Source organism: Tachypleus tridentatus, chromosome 7 (genome assembly GCF_004210375.1).
Source record: "Tachypleus tridentatus isolate NWPU-2018 chromosome 7, ASM421037v1, whole genome shotgun sequence".
NCBI classification, from domain to species: domain Eukaryota; kingdom Metazoa; phylum Arthropoda; class Merostomata; order Xiphosura; family Limulidae; genus Tachypleus; species Tachypleus tridentatus.
Genome location: NC_134831.1, coordinates 194,697,012 through 194,717,572, shown reverse-complemented (window position 1 = coordinate 194,717,572; position 20,561 = coordinate 194,697,012). Strand labels below are relative to the sequence as shown.

At 37.0% G+C, this 20,561-nt stretch overlaps 1 protein-coding gene across 7 annotated transcripts in view; it reads left to right on the top strand.

Annotated features, from left to right (window-relative positions):
* Nucleotides 1-20,561, top strand: part of LOC143257623 (protein still life, isoform SIF type 1-like) — a 297,368-nt gene that overhangs the window by 146,607 nt on the left and 130,200 nt on the right. For all 7 annotated transcript variants that reach the window (XM_076516633.1, XM_076516638.1, XM_076516637.1 and 4 more), the window contains 4 exons: nt 1,199-1,380; nt 8,082-8,200; nt 10,876-10,941; nt 12,027-13,128. In XM_076516633.1, coding sequence (XP_076372748.1) covers nt 1,199-1,380; nt 8,082-8,200; nt 10,876-10,941; nt 12,027-13,128 — 1,469 coding nt within the window. The remainder of the gene's footprint in view (nt 1-1,198; nt 1,381-8,081; nt 8,201-10,875; nt 10,942-12,026; nt 13,129-20,561) is intronic.

The window sequence follows — 20,561 nt, the reverse complement described above, 5'->3', positions numbered from 1 at the left end:
GAACAAACAAGAATTGTTTGTTTGTTTTTTTTTGGGGGGGGAGAATGTCCAAATACGAATCAGTTCAGTTTCTACTGGTCTAATATCAAAGGGAAATAACTTTAATAGTCACTGTCACAACTTCATTTATGTTTTATACTCTACAGGTAACATATTGTGCGAAAGAAAATAATTGAGGTTTCAGTTGATGTGCAAATGCTATTCAAATACATGTACACAAAACATTTACATAACAAAAACATGAGGATAGTTGATTTTTACATTTCTTGAGACCATGACTTTTAAAATTTCGCTACTCTGTAACTATTAAACGTTTTTCAACTTTCACAGTACTGGCACCTAAAAATAAACAATTAGCCCTAAAGTTCAGATAGGGTTTGTATTCGAAGAAGTTTACACACAAAGGGAATATCATTACATTACATCATTTTCGGTATTGGTGGCTGTGCACCTGACTTTAGGGGAGTGTTAAAATATCGTTATGAAAGGAAAAATAAGTGAACTGGCAACAAATGAATACAGTTAATTTTCTCTCTTCTTGATACCATAATTTAAAAAAAATCACTTTCTTAACACTGGTTTATCGAGAGAGAATCTCAGTATTCTTGTCTAAGATGGTGACTATCCACGAATACAAAAGTGTTGTATACAGAAATACATTTCGACTTTAGTTCTTGCATGTTTGTTATATTTCTTTACTTTAAACCTAAATAGAACTCTGCTTAGCAGATTTCTGTTTTATTCATGTCCTGTAGATAACAGTACTATTTAAAGGATTCATCTATTTAAAACATACCTTTCTCATCTATGTATGGTAGTCTACTCAATAACCTTGCATTTAAAAATAATCTTTGAGATTTGCCTCATAAAACTTGCTTCGTATGCGAGAACTCGAGGAGTAAATCCTACTTTTATTTCCTCAAACAGTGTTTCAATAATTTTTAAATATATCGTAAAGGACGTACTTATCCTCTAGTTGGTGAAATATTTTTTAAACTGTGGTCCACTAATCCGGTGTGTAGAAAGAAAGGAATGTTGTAGTTCTCTCATGAACCTTTAAATCACGTGCTTGCTGCTAAACCTCATATTTGGCTCGGCTTAGAGCTTTCGTAGTGAACGTTTAGTAGGCTTGAATCTTTCTGACAAGTATTGCGAACTAATCGTAAACATTCCTGCTTGTCTTTCTGTTGTTTATTAGGCTCTGGGCAGAAGTGTTCCACGTCAGCGCCAGTAGTGGCGCAGTCAAGTGGCAGCAGGTATCAGAAGACCTCGTACCAGTGAATATCACGTGTATTCAGGACACCCCAGAATGTGTGTTTCACATCACAGCTTACAATTCCCAGGTAGTCAAAATTCTGGACGTCAGACTTGTGCAACCAGGTGGGTAGTGTATTTATACACGCATATAATGTGTATTTTACATCTGCATAGCTGTATGTTGTCTATCATTATATGTGCATATTTCTGTGTTTATGTATTGTATTTTACATATTTGTATACAGTATATTATGGTATGTATATGTTGTATGCAGTTTGTTATGGTATACCTTTTCTGGTGTATTATAACTTCAAAACTAATGTCGTGTTGTTGCATTTAACAGGAATTTATGTCTAATGACTTTTTTGGTGTTATTTATGACTAGAAAAGCCTATACTATTAGATATTTGTTTCTGTTTCTCAAGATATTGTAATCCAGGAAGAATTGTGTTTTGTTAATTCTGGAAGGCGTGTAGGTTTTGTAAACACGTTAGGTATTTAAAAAAAAAACAACAGATCTTGTTCGCGTTTCGGATATTCACGCAAACTACTCAAGAATTATATTCGTTAGCCTTTCGTAATGTTAAACTGATAAACCAGAGGGAAGACAGTCAGCAGTAATCACCACCAACGAACAGAGGAATCTCACTGTCACTCTTGTAATGCAACCATAATCCAAAGTGCGTGCTGTGATTTTTTTTGATTTTTTTTACCTTTTCGGCGTCAGATCTCAGACGTGAGATCCACAGTCCGGTTCGATAAACCACAATTCCCTCAGTAGTAGTTCATAAGTAAGCCTTATAGGCTTATAACGTTAAAAACCGGATTACGATACCAGTACAGCTCTCTGTGTAACTTTATAATTAATAACAAACGATCTAATCTGCAAAGTGAAATAATGTTACCATGATGTAGTGTTGTAACTCCAAAGCATTTCAAAACTTGTTATACGAAGCTTTTTCAGGCTTGTTTTTGTTGTTTTAGGCCAACGTGTACTAGTCCTACCTAAAAATCTTTTCATAATTGTCGGATAAACAGGCCCTTTTGTTCATATGAAACTCGCCGTTCTTGGTGGCGTATTAAGTTAGGCCTAATAATATATTTACTTTCAACAGATTTTTTATTTGAAAATATGGTTGTGCTGTATTTATTTTAGAACCTTCCCCTTTTTTAAAATAGATGTTTCTTATGTCTACCGATTTTATATCTGCTAAAAATAAATTATATGGTTTGTGCTATAATCTTCAGATAAACTGATTTACATAAATGAAAAATGTAATAAATTACGCTTCCATTAAATTCCCAAGCGAAGTAGATACTACGGACTTTCTAAATATTTTATTTTTTGTTTCACTTAAAATCGCATTTATCATAGTAATTTCACGTGAAATCCAAGTAAAAATTTTATTTCTAGATGAAAATATTAATAAAGTTTCGTGTTTTCTCACTAATTTTGTTATTTCTTTCATCTCAAATTTAATCGTTTTAGTTTTCAAAACTTCGTTAAGGATTTCGGTAATTTTTTACAGACAATAATTTCGACGTAAAAAGTGATGTGTGCGAAGAAAATTGTCCAAATGGTCGACTTTTTTTATATGGTGTAATTTTCTACTTATCGTTCGACGGTAAACATCGCTGCAACTGTTTTTAAACCAATTTCCTCGAAAGCTGCTGAATTGAACAACCTGTCTATATTGTCGCGGACCTCTAAAATATACTTAAAACAAAAAAAAAAAAAACCTAACGACTTGCGTATGAATATTCTGTCAGTTCTTGTGGTTGAGATACATTGAATTAAATATCATTAAAAGTTAACGAAACTAAAACATGCCAGTAAGAAGACTGTTTTATTTGGGTTTCTTTCAACAGGAAAAAAATTATATAATTTTTAACGCAATCGAAAAACCAAAATATATAAGAAATTTGTCGAAGGAGGTATAAAAGCTGGAATCTTGTTCTTTAGTGGTGTCTTTCAGCAGAACCAGACTCGTATTGTGACAACAGCATAAAGTTGTTTCCATTCAAGAACTGTCAGCTATAGCCATGATTTTAACGGCTGTTCGTTACACCCAATTTAAAAATTTTAAACCTTTGAATGTCCGGTTAAATGTTCGGGGAAATCTCGGACAAAAGTTATTCCAAAGAAGTTTTAAGAACTTGGGTCTATTTCAAAAGTAGTTTCTCACTTCAAAAACAAAGATGGAGTTGATTTGTAAAAACCATAAAGCTGTAGCTTGCTCATTAACAAGGAATTTGAGTTGTCATTCAGAAACTAAGTAGTTGACCTGGAGAAACTAGATATCTGTGGCTTGCCCATGAACAAAGAATTCAAACTGACATTGTTATCCTTTGTTTTTACAAGTTAAAACATTTAAAACAAACTGCACATTATGAACGTACGGGCCTGGGGTTTATAGTGAAGTGTTACTTAGTTAATTGTACAATCACAAAACAGTAGTAACTGTCTACGGAAAATAGGAAAGTCAACCATTGTTACAATTATATTTTTAGATACTTTTTTAATGATAAAATCTTCAAAATGTAATATATGAATGAAGTAAGTTTGGTCTTTAGTGTTTCAATGCATGGTATTTCATAGTATTTCAGGGGCAAAATTGATTTTTTAAGTTCAATAAATGTTAGAAATTAACCTTGTGCTGGAAAGTAATCTCGGTATTCCTGAGAAAAATAATCTTCTTCCATTCAGATCCCATTTAATATATTCATTCGCTGAGGACAAATAAAGCAAAAGACTACGTTTAACTATTTCTTAAGCTTTGAAAAAAATTGTCCCTTTTTGTCGTATTCATGAAGTTGCATTAACAGGATAGAAATTGCCATTAAGTAATATACTTGTCTCACTGAATGTTTGTTGTAGTTAGTAAGTAAGGATATAATAGCTGTGTTGTTTAATAGATTAACATGATAAAATGTAGTATTTCTTTAGATAAACTACTCCAAACGTAAGCTTTTGTAAATTTAATAATAGTAACTGAAATACAAATACTACTTATTGCTTTGATCAGTAAACTGAAAAAGGAAATCTACTGCCTATGATAGGTCAGCTTCAAAGACACGCTTCCTACCTATTACCATTGTGGGAGTAGATTCTGTCCGTTGCTATGACTTGTCAGTTTTAAGACGTCCAGTTTCTTGTGACAGGTGTCAGTTTAAAGAAAAGATGCTGTCTATTACTGGAGTTGGTCATTTTTAAAGAAAAACGCTTTAGTTAAGTTTGAATTGTCTGTTTCAATTTACCGAGAAAGGTCAGTTTAAATAATATATAGCACAATTTTTTGTAATGAGGCCTGTTATTAGTTCCAAGAAAATTTGCTTCTTTAATAAACAGTTCGCTTTTAGAGTGAAAATATTTATCATAAGTTCTTTACACTAATTAGCTGCCTAATAAATTAAAATATAGTGGAGTAAACCAGTTAAAAACACGTATAATTTGGGCAATTTTATCAATGAAGATTTTGCTTGTTAAGTAGGTTGTTGATTAAGAAAGTAATTACAATTCACACGTTTTTCACACTACTGAACATTAAACAGAGACAACCCTGAAATTGAAACAAATTTAAGATTTTGCATTCTAGTGATAGGTTAATAAAACGTGTGCAAAAGAAAAACGTAAATAATTAAAGTTGGACTTCATTTCTCTTAACTTTAGTTGACAGTCAGTACTTAAAATTCCCTGAAGAATCTACTTTATAGCTAAATACAATTTAATGTTTGTGTTAATTTTACATAATGAGGAAATATAGTAAGCCAAACACGTAACAAAACATAGTTCAGTCAAGTTCAATTATTTTTATAACTTACGATTATTTTAAGAGTGACATGTAATTGCTTTACGAAAAGTGGCTTAGGGTAGGACTTTCACCTCCCTCTAGGAACATTTAAATGTTCATTTAGAATATTTAAATGCAGCAGTTATTTTGTGTTAGATTCGGTATTCCTGGTCAGTAATCCAAATGTTAATAAATGCCGGTATTCTTAGTCAGTAATCCAAATGTTAATAGATGCCTGTATTCTTGGTCAGTAATCCAAATATTAATAGATGCCGGTATTCTTGGTCAGTAATCCAAATGTTAATAGATGCCGGTATTCTTGGTCAGTAATCCAAATGTTAATAGCTGCCGGTATTCTTGGTTAGTAATCCAAATGTTAATAGCTGCCGGTATTCTTGGTCAGTAATCCAAATGTTAATAGATGCCGGCATTCTTGGTCAGTAGTACAAATAGTTAGTAAATGCCGGCATTCATGGTTGGTAATACAAATGTTAATAAATGCCGAAATTTAATGATCAGTAGTACAAATAGTTAGTAAATGCCGGCATTCATGGTTGGTAATACAAATGTTAATAAATGCCGGTATTCTTTGTCAATAATAAAAATGTTAATAAATACTGCAAGTGACAAATATAAGTTGTGTTATATATACGTTCTATACAAAAGGCAATGCTAAAGATTCAATACTTCAATTTTCTAGGTAAAATATTATTACCAATTTAAATATTTTCAAAGTTTGGATGTTATCTGCTTTTTTAGTTACTTTAACTATCAAGCCTCACCGATGACTTGAAAAGAAAATTTTCAAGAGAAGGAGAAACAGTATAATAATCATTTTCTCAAACTTGGTTGTCTTCCTTGTGACAAATATTTGCTTATTCAGAACAGAAGATAAAAAATGCATTAAAAACAACCCATACTTTATAAGAATTAGTGAAATCCATGGCGTTTATCTTATCTAAGATTTGTTTTTTCACTTTCGCTTGGGACTTCTGTAAAGCATTTTGATTTTTAATTAAGTCATCAAATAAGTAACGTCATAATGGCGTGTATTAAAACACATTTACTCATACTTGTCAGTACGAGCATGCGTTTAAATACTTTATTTACTTGTTTTAAACGTGCATTAACATGTGTTTAAATATCTTTGTTTACTTGTCTTACATATCTTTGAATATCTTTGTTTGATTGCGTTAAATATCTATTAATATAAGTAAACGTGTACTATCAGTGATATTGCTATATAGACACTTGTAATGACTCATAATGACCCATCGTGTACTCCCACTGATATAACTACATGCACTCATAATAACCCATAAGAGTATCGTATTCTTCATTTTGCTGTTTATTTTTCAAGTTTATATTTCAGATTTGATCACTATTTCATAAACGTCCATGCCTATTTATTTGTGAAGATTGCTTATTATAGATAGTGTTATACTTTTATCACATGGGACGTTGTTTCCCTCTACCCCAACTCACCCTTAAAAAGTGTTTGTATAATAGAAAGCATGCCAAAAAAATGTGTAGCATGAGAATAGTCTCTCCCATAAAACGTGTTTATGACAAAGTATGTTATATATGTATATTTGGCCAAAAGCGTATATGATATATCGGAATCTATATTTCATCCGACACACATGCGTGCGGACAGACAGATGTCTATAACATTGGCTGTTTTTGTTCCATGTGATATAACAGTTGCACCTCCCCCTAGAAATAACAAAAAAGAGGGAGGAGAAAACGCATTTGTGACATTCAAATTTCTAGTTGCTCTGCCCTCATAAAAACATCTTTACTGAGAACCTATCTGTTTGCCCTCACCCAAAATAATGTATTATAACGGGAGGATTGTTACTAAAAAAATTGTAAAATAGTTTATCCTAGAAATTATAAATATTGAAACTTGTCGCTGGCCAATTTGTATGTTCACTACCATAAATATAGCAGTACAATAAGATACGAATAAATTGATACACCGTTTTCCACCCTTCTGTCATTCACACCGCCCATTAATAAGAATGATTTCTTGCATGACCACCTCTTTTTCTAATTTTTTCTAAATTGGTGAAAAGCGAGTTAAGTGACGAGATACAATACACAGATACATATTAAAATTTGTTGTGTTATAGTAATTATTTATTATTTTCATTAATAAAAGTATATTATTGTGGAAAAACTAATGCTGATTGGCAATAATGTAGCGAAAAGTATACAAGTGTTTTTGAGACGATCCGAAATTGCACCTAATCTGCAGGATAGCGGTCAAGTAAGTAAAATCGAAAACTGATCCTTATTTCTTGTCCTGTACTTATTTGACGTCACCCTACCCATAACAACTGTAATAACATATTTTGTTTACTTGAAGTTGACCTAGGAAGGTGGAAACGTTGTTCTCTGCTTTATTAGTAAAAGTGTTAATACCCATACCAGCCGTTCTGAGATACAATAACATTTTTTGTTTTGTTGTGTTTAAAACTGTTTTTTTGTGGTAGATATATTAAATACTAACTTCTTTACAGCGTAGCACTAATTGCGTCACATCTAGACGCTTGAAGAGTAATTCTTTCAGGTGTTTTGTACGTTTTAGTAATTTTAACGTACCACTAGATTGCACCATTATCCTTCTAGTTTATATTTCAGGAGAAGGGGAGCGGAAAGGATTTTATAAGCTTAAATTTCAGAGACCTGAGGGGAAAAAATGAAATCAATGTGTTAAAAATACATTAAATAAATTTATAAAAACAAAAGCATTGGATAAAAATTACTCCGGTTTAGTGTAGCTGTGACTAGTAAATCTTGAATCAGTTGCTCAACAAGGAAAAAAATACTAGTTATTTAGGCTTATCTGTGTCACCCAAACATATACATTTTACTGTACAATGTTGCTGTGTTGTTTGTCGCCTTAACTTGTAAGACAACGGTGATGATTAATTGCAACTAATTAATTTGTGATATAAGCACTAATATTACATGCCGTCTGAAATCATTAGAAAGTAACTAACCAACTCGTACTTTATCTCCCTAAGGCACTAGACTAGGCCAGGCTTCCGAATGTTTTGTTTACTGGAAGGACACGTCAACAGGCGACACCTGGGGGCTGAACTTTACATCACCTATCGATGCCAAGCAGTTCAGAGAATGTTGCGTGAGTGTTATTTTTTTCTTCCGTTGATATGTCAAATTGTGTAGGTAGTATGATGACTTCAGCTTATGTGTTCGAGATAGACGGAACTCTTAAAACTGTCCATGACTAACAAACTTGTAAATTATGTTGGTCGCTTTCAAATGGCGGGAAGGAGAGGGGGGTTAACTTTGAAGAAAACATGAAAATGAAAACGTGAACTCCACGTTTTATATATTTTAAAATAAAAATTTTGTGTATGCTTGGCTTACCAATTATTTTGTCTCAGCAGTAGGTTTGCAGGCTTACAGCGCCAAAAACCTTATTTCGATATCCTTCGTGGACTAGTACGGCTAGCTCATTGCGTACCATACGTTTAACATGAAACAAAAGGTTTCATTAAACTGAAACTTGGTTTTTTATTTTTATTTTTTAGTTACTTTTCTCCGAATTTCTTGATGTATATTAAAGTAGACGTTTAAAGATATTCAAATATTTAAAGCATTAATTATTTAACAAAAAATGACTTTTTAAAAATAATATAATTATTAAATATTTGGTAGTTTTTCAAATTGCAACACACAAAATCACATTAGAATTCTTTAAGTGTTCAGGAATGTATGTATTATAATTTAATGCTTTGGAACAACATGTAACCGATTCGTCCATCTCGGCTGTTCCGTTGCTAAACTAAATTTTTGATAAATAAATTTTAAATACGTCTTAAAGCCAGCTGTTATCAAACATGTAGTTATCAAGCTTTTTCATAAGCTTATTTAATTTTGACATCTGAAGACAATCCATTCCCTGTTAAAATAAAAATTGTCTTAGCTGAAGATGATTTCTACCCTACCAAATTTATACTTGTGTCCCCTAGTCCTACTGTTCTGACTGTTAAATATGAAGAAAGATGATGATTCAACAATATCGATTCCCCTTACAATCAGAAACCCCTTAACTCTTCTTTTTTTCAAAAGAAAACGGTTTGTAAGATTTCGGCCCCTCTTCATATGACAACCCTTCCATCCCATTAATCATTTTAGTGAGCCTTCTTTGAACCATTTCCAGCAATTAAATGTCTTTCCTAAGGTAAGTAGTCTATGACAGAACACAATAATCCGTTTGTTGCCAAACCAGTGACCTATACAGTGAAACTCTTTACATTTGTGTTCAGTATATCTGTATGTACAACATGAAGTCCAATTTGCCCTACCACTAGCAACAGCACAATGTTTGGGTGACTTAAGAGACTGATCAACCAGTATACTAAGATCACTCTCTTTTATGACATTGTTAAAGTTATTCCCAAAGAAGTTATACTTATAATTCAAATTAAGATAACTCGCATACAATATCTTGTATTTATCATAATTAAACCCCATCTACCATTTATTTGCCAAACTCACTAACTCATCAAAGTCCTTTTGTAACTTAGCAGCATCCTCTTTATTTAATTAATTTATTGACCATTCCTTCATCTTTGTCATATAAGTAAATCAAAAAGAGCAAAGATCTTACGACTGAGCCGTGAGTTACCTAACTGCAACGTTAATCTAGTTTGACTGAACTCCATTTTAACAACCCTCTGCTTTCTTCCATCAAGCCACTCTTCTATCCTATTTAACTTATCCCCCACACCTATAAAGACAGCAATTTTACACTCTTACCCGCATCTACATGAGAAGTAGTAACCTTTTCAGAGCACGTCGAAACATTTGTAAGGCCAGATTTTCCCTTAATGAAACCATGTTGACTATCTAATAAAATTCTAAACTTTGTTACCATGACTTTGTAAAGTATCTTTTATCAGACTTTCTAGAGATGTAAGACTAGTATGCCTATAGTTACTGGAGCAATTTTTATTACAACCCTTGAAGACAGGAGTGAACTTAGTTAACTTGCAATTTTTTGATAACAGCTCACTATTCAATGACTTACAAAAAACAGTAGTAAATGGCTCACATATCCAATCTTTAACCTCGTTCAAAGCCGTTGGGGAAATACTGTTCGCCCAGGAGTATTGTTGTTGTTTAAACTTCTCAATGTTTTCTTCACCAGCTCAGAGCTAATGCAGCAGCCATCTTGTTTCCATCAATTAATTCTTCAAGATGTGGAACACTGCTTAAATCATTGTTTATAAAAACTGAAAAAAGTAAAATTTAATTACTCAGCCATCTCATAATTGTCTCGGGCCCTTTCTAGCCCCATGCTAACATTTTGTTTGCCCTTAATGTATTTAAATAAATCCTTACTATTGATTTTTACATTTTCAGCCAGTCTTTTTTCGTACATCCTTTTTCTTCTGTACCCTCAAAATTTTCTTATCACCTGCATTTTAATTTAAAATTGCCCCCAGTAGATTGTTTGTTTGTTTTGAATTTCGCGCAAAGCTACTTAAGGGCTATCTGCGCTAGCCGCCCCTCATTTAGCAGTATAAAACTAAAGGGAAGGCAGCTGGTCATCACCACCCACCGCCAACTCTTGGGCTACTCTTTTACCAACGAATAGTGGGATTGACTGTCACAGTATAACGCCCCCACGGCTGAAAGGGTGAGCATGTTTAGTGTAACGGGGATTCTAACCCGCTACCTTCGGATTACGAGTCGAGTGACTTAACCAACTGGCCATGCCGGGCCCGCCCCCAGTAGACTTTCCTGGAGATCCTTGAATAATATATCTGTGATTTTTGTTTTTTTCAGTCGCCTTCCTTCAAATTTGCCCGAAAGGCTTCGTCTTCCTATTCCCTCAAATTAGAACCTCCAAAGGTAAGATGCGTTTGATCTTTCTGTCTTCTAATATTTAAAAAAAAAATAAAAAAATATTTTTGGCAATAAAGTATGACTTAGTTTTTGTATTTTAAATTCTTCTTATCAAATTAACCACAGAATTTCCAATGGGGGACCTGATATATGTATATAATTATTTAAAGAAGTACAACCTGCAAACTAAATCTAAATCAAGTCATATTCGTGGCTGGTATTCCGATTTAACACTTTGCGCCTCAGAAAGAAACGCAAAGCAACCGGGGGCGCTCAGAAGGGACCTTCTCTTCGCCCTACTCATGAAATTAAATTTTGCTGGGCTAGTGATTAAGAGCTAAACCGAAAGAATTTTAAGTATACCAGATTATACTGCAGGCTGGTGACAAATGTCCGTTGTGGTCTGCGAGAGGTTAAATACTGACCAAGAAACAAACACAAGAGGATATGGATCTGTAAATCCAAAAGCCTTAGAATTCTTTGTGGGGGGAAAACGGGAGTACCTCGAGAAAACCACTTTCACGATCAAGGCGCCGAATAATCTACCCTGAACGTATATAGCTTTGGTTTTGCTTCATCACGTAGGAACTCTGAGATATAGACAATTAACTGTTTACCGGCAATAACGTTTTTAATTGCGTTTATGTTTCTAATACGCTATTAAGTTCAACATAATTCAAAGTGTTTTGCTCCTGATTTTCCTTTGTATTTAATGTCCGGTGCGTCACGTTGCAGTGTCCAACAGTAGTCAGCAAGCATTGACGGATTCCAGTTGTCCTGATATCGTTTTTCCATTGTAGCAAAACTGAAGATTTCGATGAAACGGTATGCGATGGGCAAATTTGGATGTGATTTTCGTGATCAGCAGCCAAAAATCTATAAGGAACACCCAACAGTGTTCAAGAAGCAAAAACTTTGTTGTGCAGTATTATTGATAGCATATTACTTTATAGTAGTAATATATGTACGATAGTTTTTAAGTTGCTTTTAAATTTATGCTTTCAAATTCTTTGGCTGGGTGTAAAATCACGTCAGTGTAGAAAAACTAACTTTGAGAAATACCTTGTTATGTTTTTTTTTTTATCTTTTAGAACCAGCAAAAGACGAAAGGAAAAAAGAAACCGCAGTCCACCCCTAGCTCTCCTTCAAGGGGGCGTGAACTCCAGTGCACGTGTATGACAGCCGAAAATTTGCATCGTGCCAGAAATGGACGTGTGCGCTATACGGGGGGTGCTGCCACTTTACCTCGGCCCCATTCACGAGCTGAAGGGGAATACAAGTCCACGTATGACAGAGGGCGCCTCTCGGCTCACCCTTCCAGCACCTCTGTGTATGACAATGTGGGGTCATCATCCTTAAGGCGAGGTACTACGACTGCCAGTGTCCACGGTCAGTCAAAGATGGTCAAAAATGACGCTAGTGAAATATCTGCTCAGCAAGGAGACATTCGCCCAGAACAAGCACGTGGACAGTATGCCCAGTATGCCCGCAAGGAACAAGCAAAGAGTGTAGACTACAGCACGATATCTTCAGAACAGCAAAGCTCAAAACAACCCGAACAAATCCACCCTTCGTCTCGATCGAAAAGTAAAAGTTCCGATGATGTATTCGAACAGTCACAGAGCGAGAATCTATCTGATCTTAATCTCGACAGCAATACCCTTAAGCGCATGCTGCATCCTCTCCCTTCTATGTCTTCAACTCACAGCTCCCCTGACCAGGACACTCGCAAACCAACCAAAGCAAGCACCCGAGAGTCGAGAAAGATAGAAGGCGAGGAGTCGAGAGTAAGAAGTGTTTCGGTACCTCGCTGGCTGACTAGTCAGGGCACCAAAGAAGCCACTAGAGACCGTCACAATCGATCAGAGACTGGAAGACGACGCAGCCTTGAACGGACCATGTGCCTGGACCTGACAGATGGCGACCAGTCACCGCCATCGGACAATTTTCTCTACGATAATCTGTGTTATGCCACAACACCTAGCTCGAGCAACGAGAACAGCGACGCCCCCTACCTGAGCTCTGACGAAGGTGGCCAGACAACAGTGGCGCAAACGACGACCTCCCCTACCAGCAAACTTCTGATGGAGTACGAGACACACTTGAGGAATGCCTTAGCTCGAGGGCTAGATGCTGAAAGCTACAGTTTAAACACCTTCGAGGCTCTGTTATCTCAGAGCATGGAGAATGTAGGTGAGTAACACTCACATATTTTTTTACCTAGAACAGAGAGTACAACATTTCAGTCATTTAAAGCAAAACTGTAAAGGACTCAAACACAGAGGACCTTAACTTATTCTTAAGAAATAGTATTTTCCTATTATAATTCATTTCTATTTAATGTTTAATGCCAAAACTTCGAATTTATTTGTAATTAGTAATTGAGTATATAGTAGACTTTAGATGATTAGTGTTCACACTGACGTAATATATATATACGGATGAAGTGAAGAGTAAAGCTTCATACTAAGTATAGTGTGTATATTAAGAACAAAAATACAAGAAACAGCCAAGTGTTTTACATTGAAACAATTACTAGGTATAACATGAATTATTAATAGGTTGTAACCTACATAAACTATATCTCGCTGTTCTAAATAACATCCTGTTTTAGTTACTTAGTTTGCATTTAAAGCAAAAACTTCTCAGATATTATCATATCAACAACGTATAGGCATCTTTCAGTTACTGTCATAGCATGGTTAGTAGGCACCCTCAAGTTACTGTTACACCACAGGTGGATAGACGTTCCTAGTTATTGTTGGAAAGAATTCCTATATTATTATTGTAGTAAGAGCTTGCAGGTGTAGCATACTCTAGCATTCGTAAGTCACGAACAAGTAGATTGTATTATTGTAATTCAATTAGTAATTACCAAAATTAGGTCGGTCCGGCATGGCTAGGTGGTTAGCTTGCTTGACTCATTGTCTGAAGGCCACGGGTTTGAATCCCCGTTACCACTCGACCACTCACTTTTGCAGCCATGGAGGTGTTATAACGTTCTGGTTAATCCCACTATTTGTTGATAAGAGTAGCCCAAGAGTGGGCGTGGGTAGTTATGACCAGCTACCTTCCCTCTAGTCTTACACTGCTAAATTAGGGATGGCTAGTGCAGATATCCCTCGTGTAGCTTTACATGAAATTTTAAAACAGACAAAACTAGATCAACGTCTACTCTTATCTGAATTATTTAAGCTGGTTTTATACGGATATAACACTCGACTAAATCACACCAATCAACTTCAAGCCATGTTTGTGTAGATATCTATTTCTTATAAGTTGTATAAAGGTCAGGTGATTGAGTAAATACACGAGGGCTATCTGCGCTAGCCGTCCCTAATTTAGCAGTGTAAGACAAGAGGGAAGGCAGCTAGTCATCACCATCCACCGCCAACTCTTGGGCTACTCTTTTATCAACGAATAGTGGGATTTACCGTAACATTATAACGCCCCTACGGCTGAAAGGGCCGAGTATATTTGGTGTGACGGGGATTCGAACCCGCGACCCTCGGATTACGAGTCGAGTGCCTTAACCACCTGGCCAGGCCGGGCCTACCAAGAAACGTACGCCGCAATATTACCACATAAACTTTTTAAACTCAGGTCAGTTCCTGCGGGATAACTGTGTGAATTGGTTGTGTAGGAAGAGCGTTCCCTGATGTGACAGCATAAAGAACAAAATAAGCCAATTGTTGTATCACATCCGAACAGGTTTGTTGACAACTGTTATTTTTGTTGGCGTCCACCTTGATAATCTTCTGGCTAGCTTCATATGGAACTCTGTTTCTTAGCAGTTCTTCGTAAGAAGACTTCCATTCAGCATCATATACAACGCTGGAGGAGTCGCTTCGCCCTCGAATCTGAGATTGTCAGAGCGGAAATCCCTGACGAGCAGCCATTACTAATCTCCTCACATTAGATTTATGGATTAATCTCCTAGTATCCTCTGGTGTATCAGTGGTAAGTTTGAGGGCTCCTAACGCTAAAATTCGTGCTTCGATCCCCGCGATAGGCACAAGTCAGATGGTCAATTGTGCGGTTTTGTACTCACATACAAGAAGAAACGAGAAACTTCTAGTTTCAACATTTCGACAGCGGGATTTCTTTTAGTGTTTTATAACAAGTCTTTCGATATTTTCCGCCTTTTATAAAAGGAATAGAACGTGCATAAGTTTTGTCTTTCATTCTTTAGTTATATCTTTGACAGGTTTGTCTTACCATAAAAGCCAATTTCAGTAACACGTAGGTCTGAAAAAAGTATTTTCTTATATCTTGCGCTCAACATCTTTTACACACACACGTTTCTTGTTCACTGGGCTAGTAATATTGTCAGTCTTTTTTCACATCCAACTGAAGTTGTTTCTATCTCCTCACATCCAAAACAAGGATTCTCAATCATTTACAAGTTTCTTAAAATTCAGAATAATGTAATATTTACATTAAATTGTTATAAGCAGTTATTTTACGCCCTTTTTAGAAAGTACCTTTTGTTGCAAAAAATTCTCGTCAAAAATATACTTTGTTTGTCGAACATTCGAAGTTTTTATAAAAGAAAATTTCATTTTACTCGTCTGAAGTATTAACTAAAGAAACACTTGTGGCTTTATCAATATATTAATTTTATATACTTTTTTATTTATCTTTATTTCTTTTGCTTTAACCACGTTCCCTTTTTTTTAATTACGTAAGCCGTGTTGAATAATCGATCAATAATTCAAGTTTTGTCAGTTTTAGTTATATCACATGTTAGGTTATTCCAACTGGATGTGTTGTGTGAAAATATTTAATGGAGGGTTGTTTTTTTTTCCCTAACTCAGTCTTTCTAGCATGTAATCAAATACCACGTGAGTTAGAGTAAGCATATTGATTGGTCGAGACAAGTAATTTTTCCAAGATCTGGATTTTTATTATAATCATCTACGCTTTGTCCATCTATTCTAAATACAATATTTAAGTATAATTTTCGTACCAGGAATTAACATACTTTTAAATCGATCACAATTGCAGAATACATTTTTTTATTTTCCTTGAGAGTAGTGTACCGAACTATCAGCTCTATAGTTCAGTACTTTGGGACGATCAAACCCACTTTTCGATCTGACAACAGAAGCCTAAGAGTTAGCGGTGGGTGCTATTGAAAAGATTCATTCCCTTTGGAGTATCAGCTTAGACAGGGACGGCTGTCTAACCTTACATGAAAACTCTAAAGACAAACACATTTCCATTTCCCTCTTGTCTTGGATTGTATGATTTTGTCTTTATTATATCATTTCCTCCCCTCGATGTGGATCCCTGTACATGGTGAGGGAACCTCCCAGAGAAGGTTATGTTCTTACAGTTTACCTCCTCTGGGATCTAAACATCCACCTGCGTGTTTGCCGTGCATAGTAACCCGTGAAGGGGAGGAGAGAATCCTGGTGGTTGAGGGATCCAACTCCAACTCACCACTTTGGCCTTGAATTCATGTAAACGGGCGGTCTTGGGGTGGACCCCCACAGGATCAATTGGCTAGTCCATTTGGGCCAGGGTCAACTGAGTACTAGAGGACTGAGTACTAACAGTGTCTGACACTGGTATTTGGGTATAATGCTCACTAAACCCTGGCGTCGCAGCAGGAACCTCCCAGAGAAGGTTATGTTCTTACAGTTTACCTCCTCTGGGATCTAAACATCCACCTGCGTGTTTGCCGTGCATAGTAACCCGTGAAGGGGAGGAGAGAATCCTGGTGGTTGAGGGATCCAACTCCAACTCACCACTTTGGCCTTGGATTCCTGTAAACGGGCGGTCTTGGGGTGGACCTCCACAGGATCAATTGGCTAGTCTATTTGGGCCAGGGTCAACTGAGTACTAGAGGACTGAGTACTAACAGTGTCTGACACTGGTATTTGGGTATAATGCTCACTAAACCCTGGCGTCGCAGCAGTGCCCTTAAGACACTGTAGTGCGTCCCCATGTAGGGCTCCATGGTGGGTAGGGTCAGTGGGCACCGAAGAATTTTCTATTTATTATGGATACTCCTAAAACAAAAACAAAAAACACAACCTGAAACCATCGAGAAAATATCCGACTGCTGGAAAACGACCACACATTGATGAATCTGTACAGCCTAACTCACCACTTGAATCTGTCCCACGATTCCTAATTTTGCATTCCTTAAGTGACAAACCTCTAGGGCAGATGTCCCCATTTGTTATTCAGAAGGGCTTAGAGGGGCTTTGCTGGCTCACTTAAATCGTTAAAAAAGCTACGTTCGGGAGACATCTTCATCACAGCATTCCAAACTCCTCCTGACAACAAAGGCCTTGGGGGACATATCCATTGAAGTTACTCCTCATTCCACTTTGAATACTTTCAGAGGAGTCATAGTTGAAAGAGATTTAAGGACTGTCCCCGAATCGGAGATCCTCTGAAGTCTCACCAGCCAAGATGTCACAGTAGTACGCCGAATCTTCACTCGAAAAGATGGAATTCTGGAACCAACAAATGTTCTAATACTAACATTTACAGTACCACGTCCTCCCACCACAATAAAAGCAGGTTATCCGAATTGTAAAGTGCAACCTTATATTCCAAATCATGTACGATGTTTCCATTGTCAACGATTTGGTCATTCAAAACAATCTTGCCGTGGTTCCTTCACCTGTGCACGTTGTGGTGGTAAAGACCATAATGCCACTGAATGCCAACTCGAACCACATTGTATAAACTATACTAGTACGCATCTTTCTTATTTTACCTCTTGCCCTAAATGAGTAGAAGAAAAAGAAGTACAACGTCTCAAGACAGTTAAAATCTCACTTACTCAGAGACTCGAAAATTATTATTACCTCTTCCGTCCAGAACTTATGCTGCTGTAACCCGTTCTACTACTACAGTTAGAGTCCAAACAGACCTTACCCTATCCCCTACACAATTTTCACCAGCAAATCTTAATGAGACGCTTTCCAAAATCAACATAGTTCAAGATTCAGTGTCTCCTTCCATCTCTGTCCTGACCACACCTTCCAGTCATTATCGAACTTCACCTTCTTCAAGTCAAGATGTTTTCATGGGGTCTCCCTCTCTTGATACCCCAAAAATTAAACAGACCACTCGTTCGCGCCCTCAATCATTAGTACGTGTACTGATAAAGTAAGATCCGACCACTTGAGCTAGAGCAGGATCCATAGAAGGCGATAGACTCACATCCAATAATAACAAAAACTGTCGAGGTTTTAAACCAAATGTGACTGACATCAATTATCTTATTGACTTTTATCATCCTATATGTCTTTCTTTGCAGGAAACATTTCTACAGCCTACAAATACAGTTAATATCCGACACTATTCATTATACCAGAACACCAGTTGTGTTGGACGGGGACATGGAGGAGTTGCATTGCTGGTTGATCAGCATGTGCCCACCTCGCCCATGTCATTGACCACACCCTTGGAGGCTGTAGCCATCCGTAACTCCATGGGTTGTACCATCACTATTTGCCTTCTATACCTTACATCTGAAACGCATTGTAACACTGCACAACAATTTTTTTTGAAAAGTTTTTGCTGATTGTGACAGGTACCTGGTGGGTATGCACAAATATAGTTTTGGTTTTGCTTCATCACGTAGGATCTCTGAGAAATAGACAGTTAACTGTTTGCCGGTAATAACATATTTAATTGCGTTTATATTTCTAATACGCTATTAAGTTCAACATAATTAAAAGTGTTTTGCTCCTGATTTTTGTTTGTATTCAATGTCCGGTGCATCACGTTGCAGTGTCCAACAGTAGTCAGCAAGCATTGACGGATTCCAGTTGCCCTGATATCGTTTTTCCATTGTAGCAAAACTGAAGATTTCGATGAAACGGTACTAGAGGGATCTGCTGGCTCTTAGAGGTCAGTAAAGAAGCTTCGATCTGGAGACATATTGGTTAAAATATTCACGTCCCAACACAGTGAACTCCTCTTGAATTCAAAGGCAATTGGGTATGTACCTATTGAGGTTACCCCTCATGCTACCTTGAATTCATCACGAGGAGTTATTATTGAGAGGGATTTGAAGAACGTCATCGAGTCAGTTTCTCGCTGGTTACTCCATTCAAGGAGTTTCTGCAGTGAGGTGCATCTCCACTCGCAAAGATGGAGTTACACTGCCGACAAATATCTTCGTTTTGACATTTACATCACCACGTGCACCTGCCGCCATCAAGGCAGGTTATCTAATTTGCAGGGTACGGCCGTACATTCCAAACCCTCCGATGTTTCCAATGTCAGAGGTTCGCCCACTCAAAGACGTCATTTCGTGGTTCCCTGACGTGTGCTCGTTGTGATGGCAAGGATCATGATGCCTATGAGTGTGACACGGACCCACATTGTGTCATCTGCAATGGTTCTCACCCTTCCTACTTTCGTTCTTGCCCAAAATGGTTGAAGGAAAAAGAGGTGCAGCGTTTGAAAACCACTCATAACATTAGTTATCCTGAGGCTCGGAAATTGCTGTCTGCCACTCCATCTCGGACATATGCTGCTGCACTTCGTTCTACAACTACGGTGGGAGTGCAGACAGATCTCTTTGTTCCTTCAAGAAAATCGTTTTCAAAACAAATGAAAAGCCTTTTGATCTCCATGATTAAAAAGGTTGATGAATCGACTTCTACACCCATCTCTGTTCCTCCCATACATTCCAACATACCTCAATACCCACATCCTTCAGTTTCAAATACAGACATTTCTTCTGATACATCTTTATCTCCCACCCCAAGATGCAAAACAATCGTTCGTTCGAGTCCTCAGTCTCTGGAATCCACTTCCAACAACAAATACCTGCCCAATTGACCCAGGGCAGGATCCATAGACCTCCTCCGAATAAGGACAGTAAGGAAAAAAGACGTGGTCGTAAACAGAAGGGTTCTCCACCCAATTCGTTTACCCTTCATTAAAAATGGCCACCTTGATACAATGGAACTGTTAATGCTTACGTTCTAACCTGAATGATATCAAAACACTGATTGCTTCCTACCATCCTGTATGTCTTTCTTTACAAGAAACATTTCTAAAACCTGCTGATACAGTCACCATTCGGCAGTTTTCTCTCTACAGAAATGATAGGCTGTGTGATGGATGAATACATGGAGGGGTGGCACTATTGTTTGATCAGCATGTGCCCCCACCCTGTCTTTGTCACTCAACACACCCTTGGAGGCCGTAGCCATCCGTGTTTCCTTGGGTCATACCATCACTTTGTTCTCTCTACCTGTCCCCTGGAGAGACATATGATCAATCAGACCTTGATGCTTTCGTTGAACAGTTGCCGTCTCCCTTTCTAATCCTGGGGGACTTTAATGGACATCATCCACTCTGGGGAAGTGCTGTTATTGATAGGATGGGTCACTCTGTAGAGCGTATGCTCTCTGAGCACAATCTTTCTCTTTTCAATACTGGTTCTTCCACTTATTTTCATGCACCTAGTCAGTCCTTTACCGCTATTGATCTCTCGGTTTGCTCCCCTTCATTATTCTCCCATTTTTCATGGAGGGTTGACAATTATCCACTAGGCAGTGATCATTTTCCTATACTTTTGAGAGATACTGGCCGTGGTCGATTCCACCCTACCCGCGTGCCCCGGTGGAAGCTGGATCAGGCAG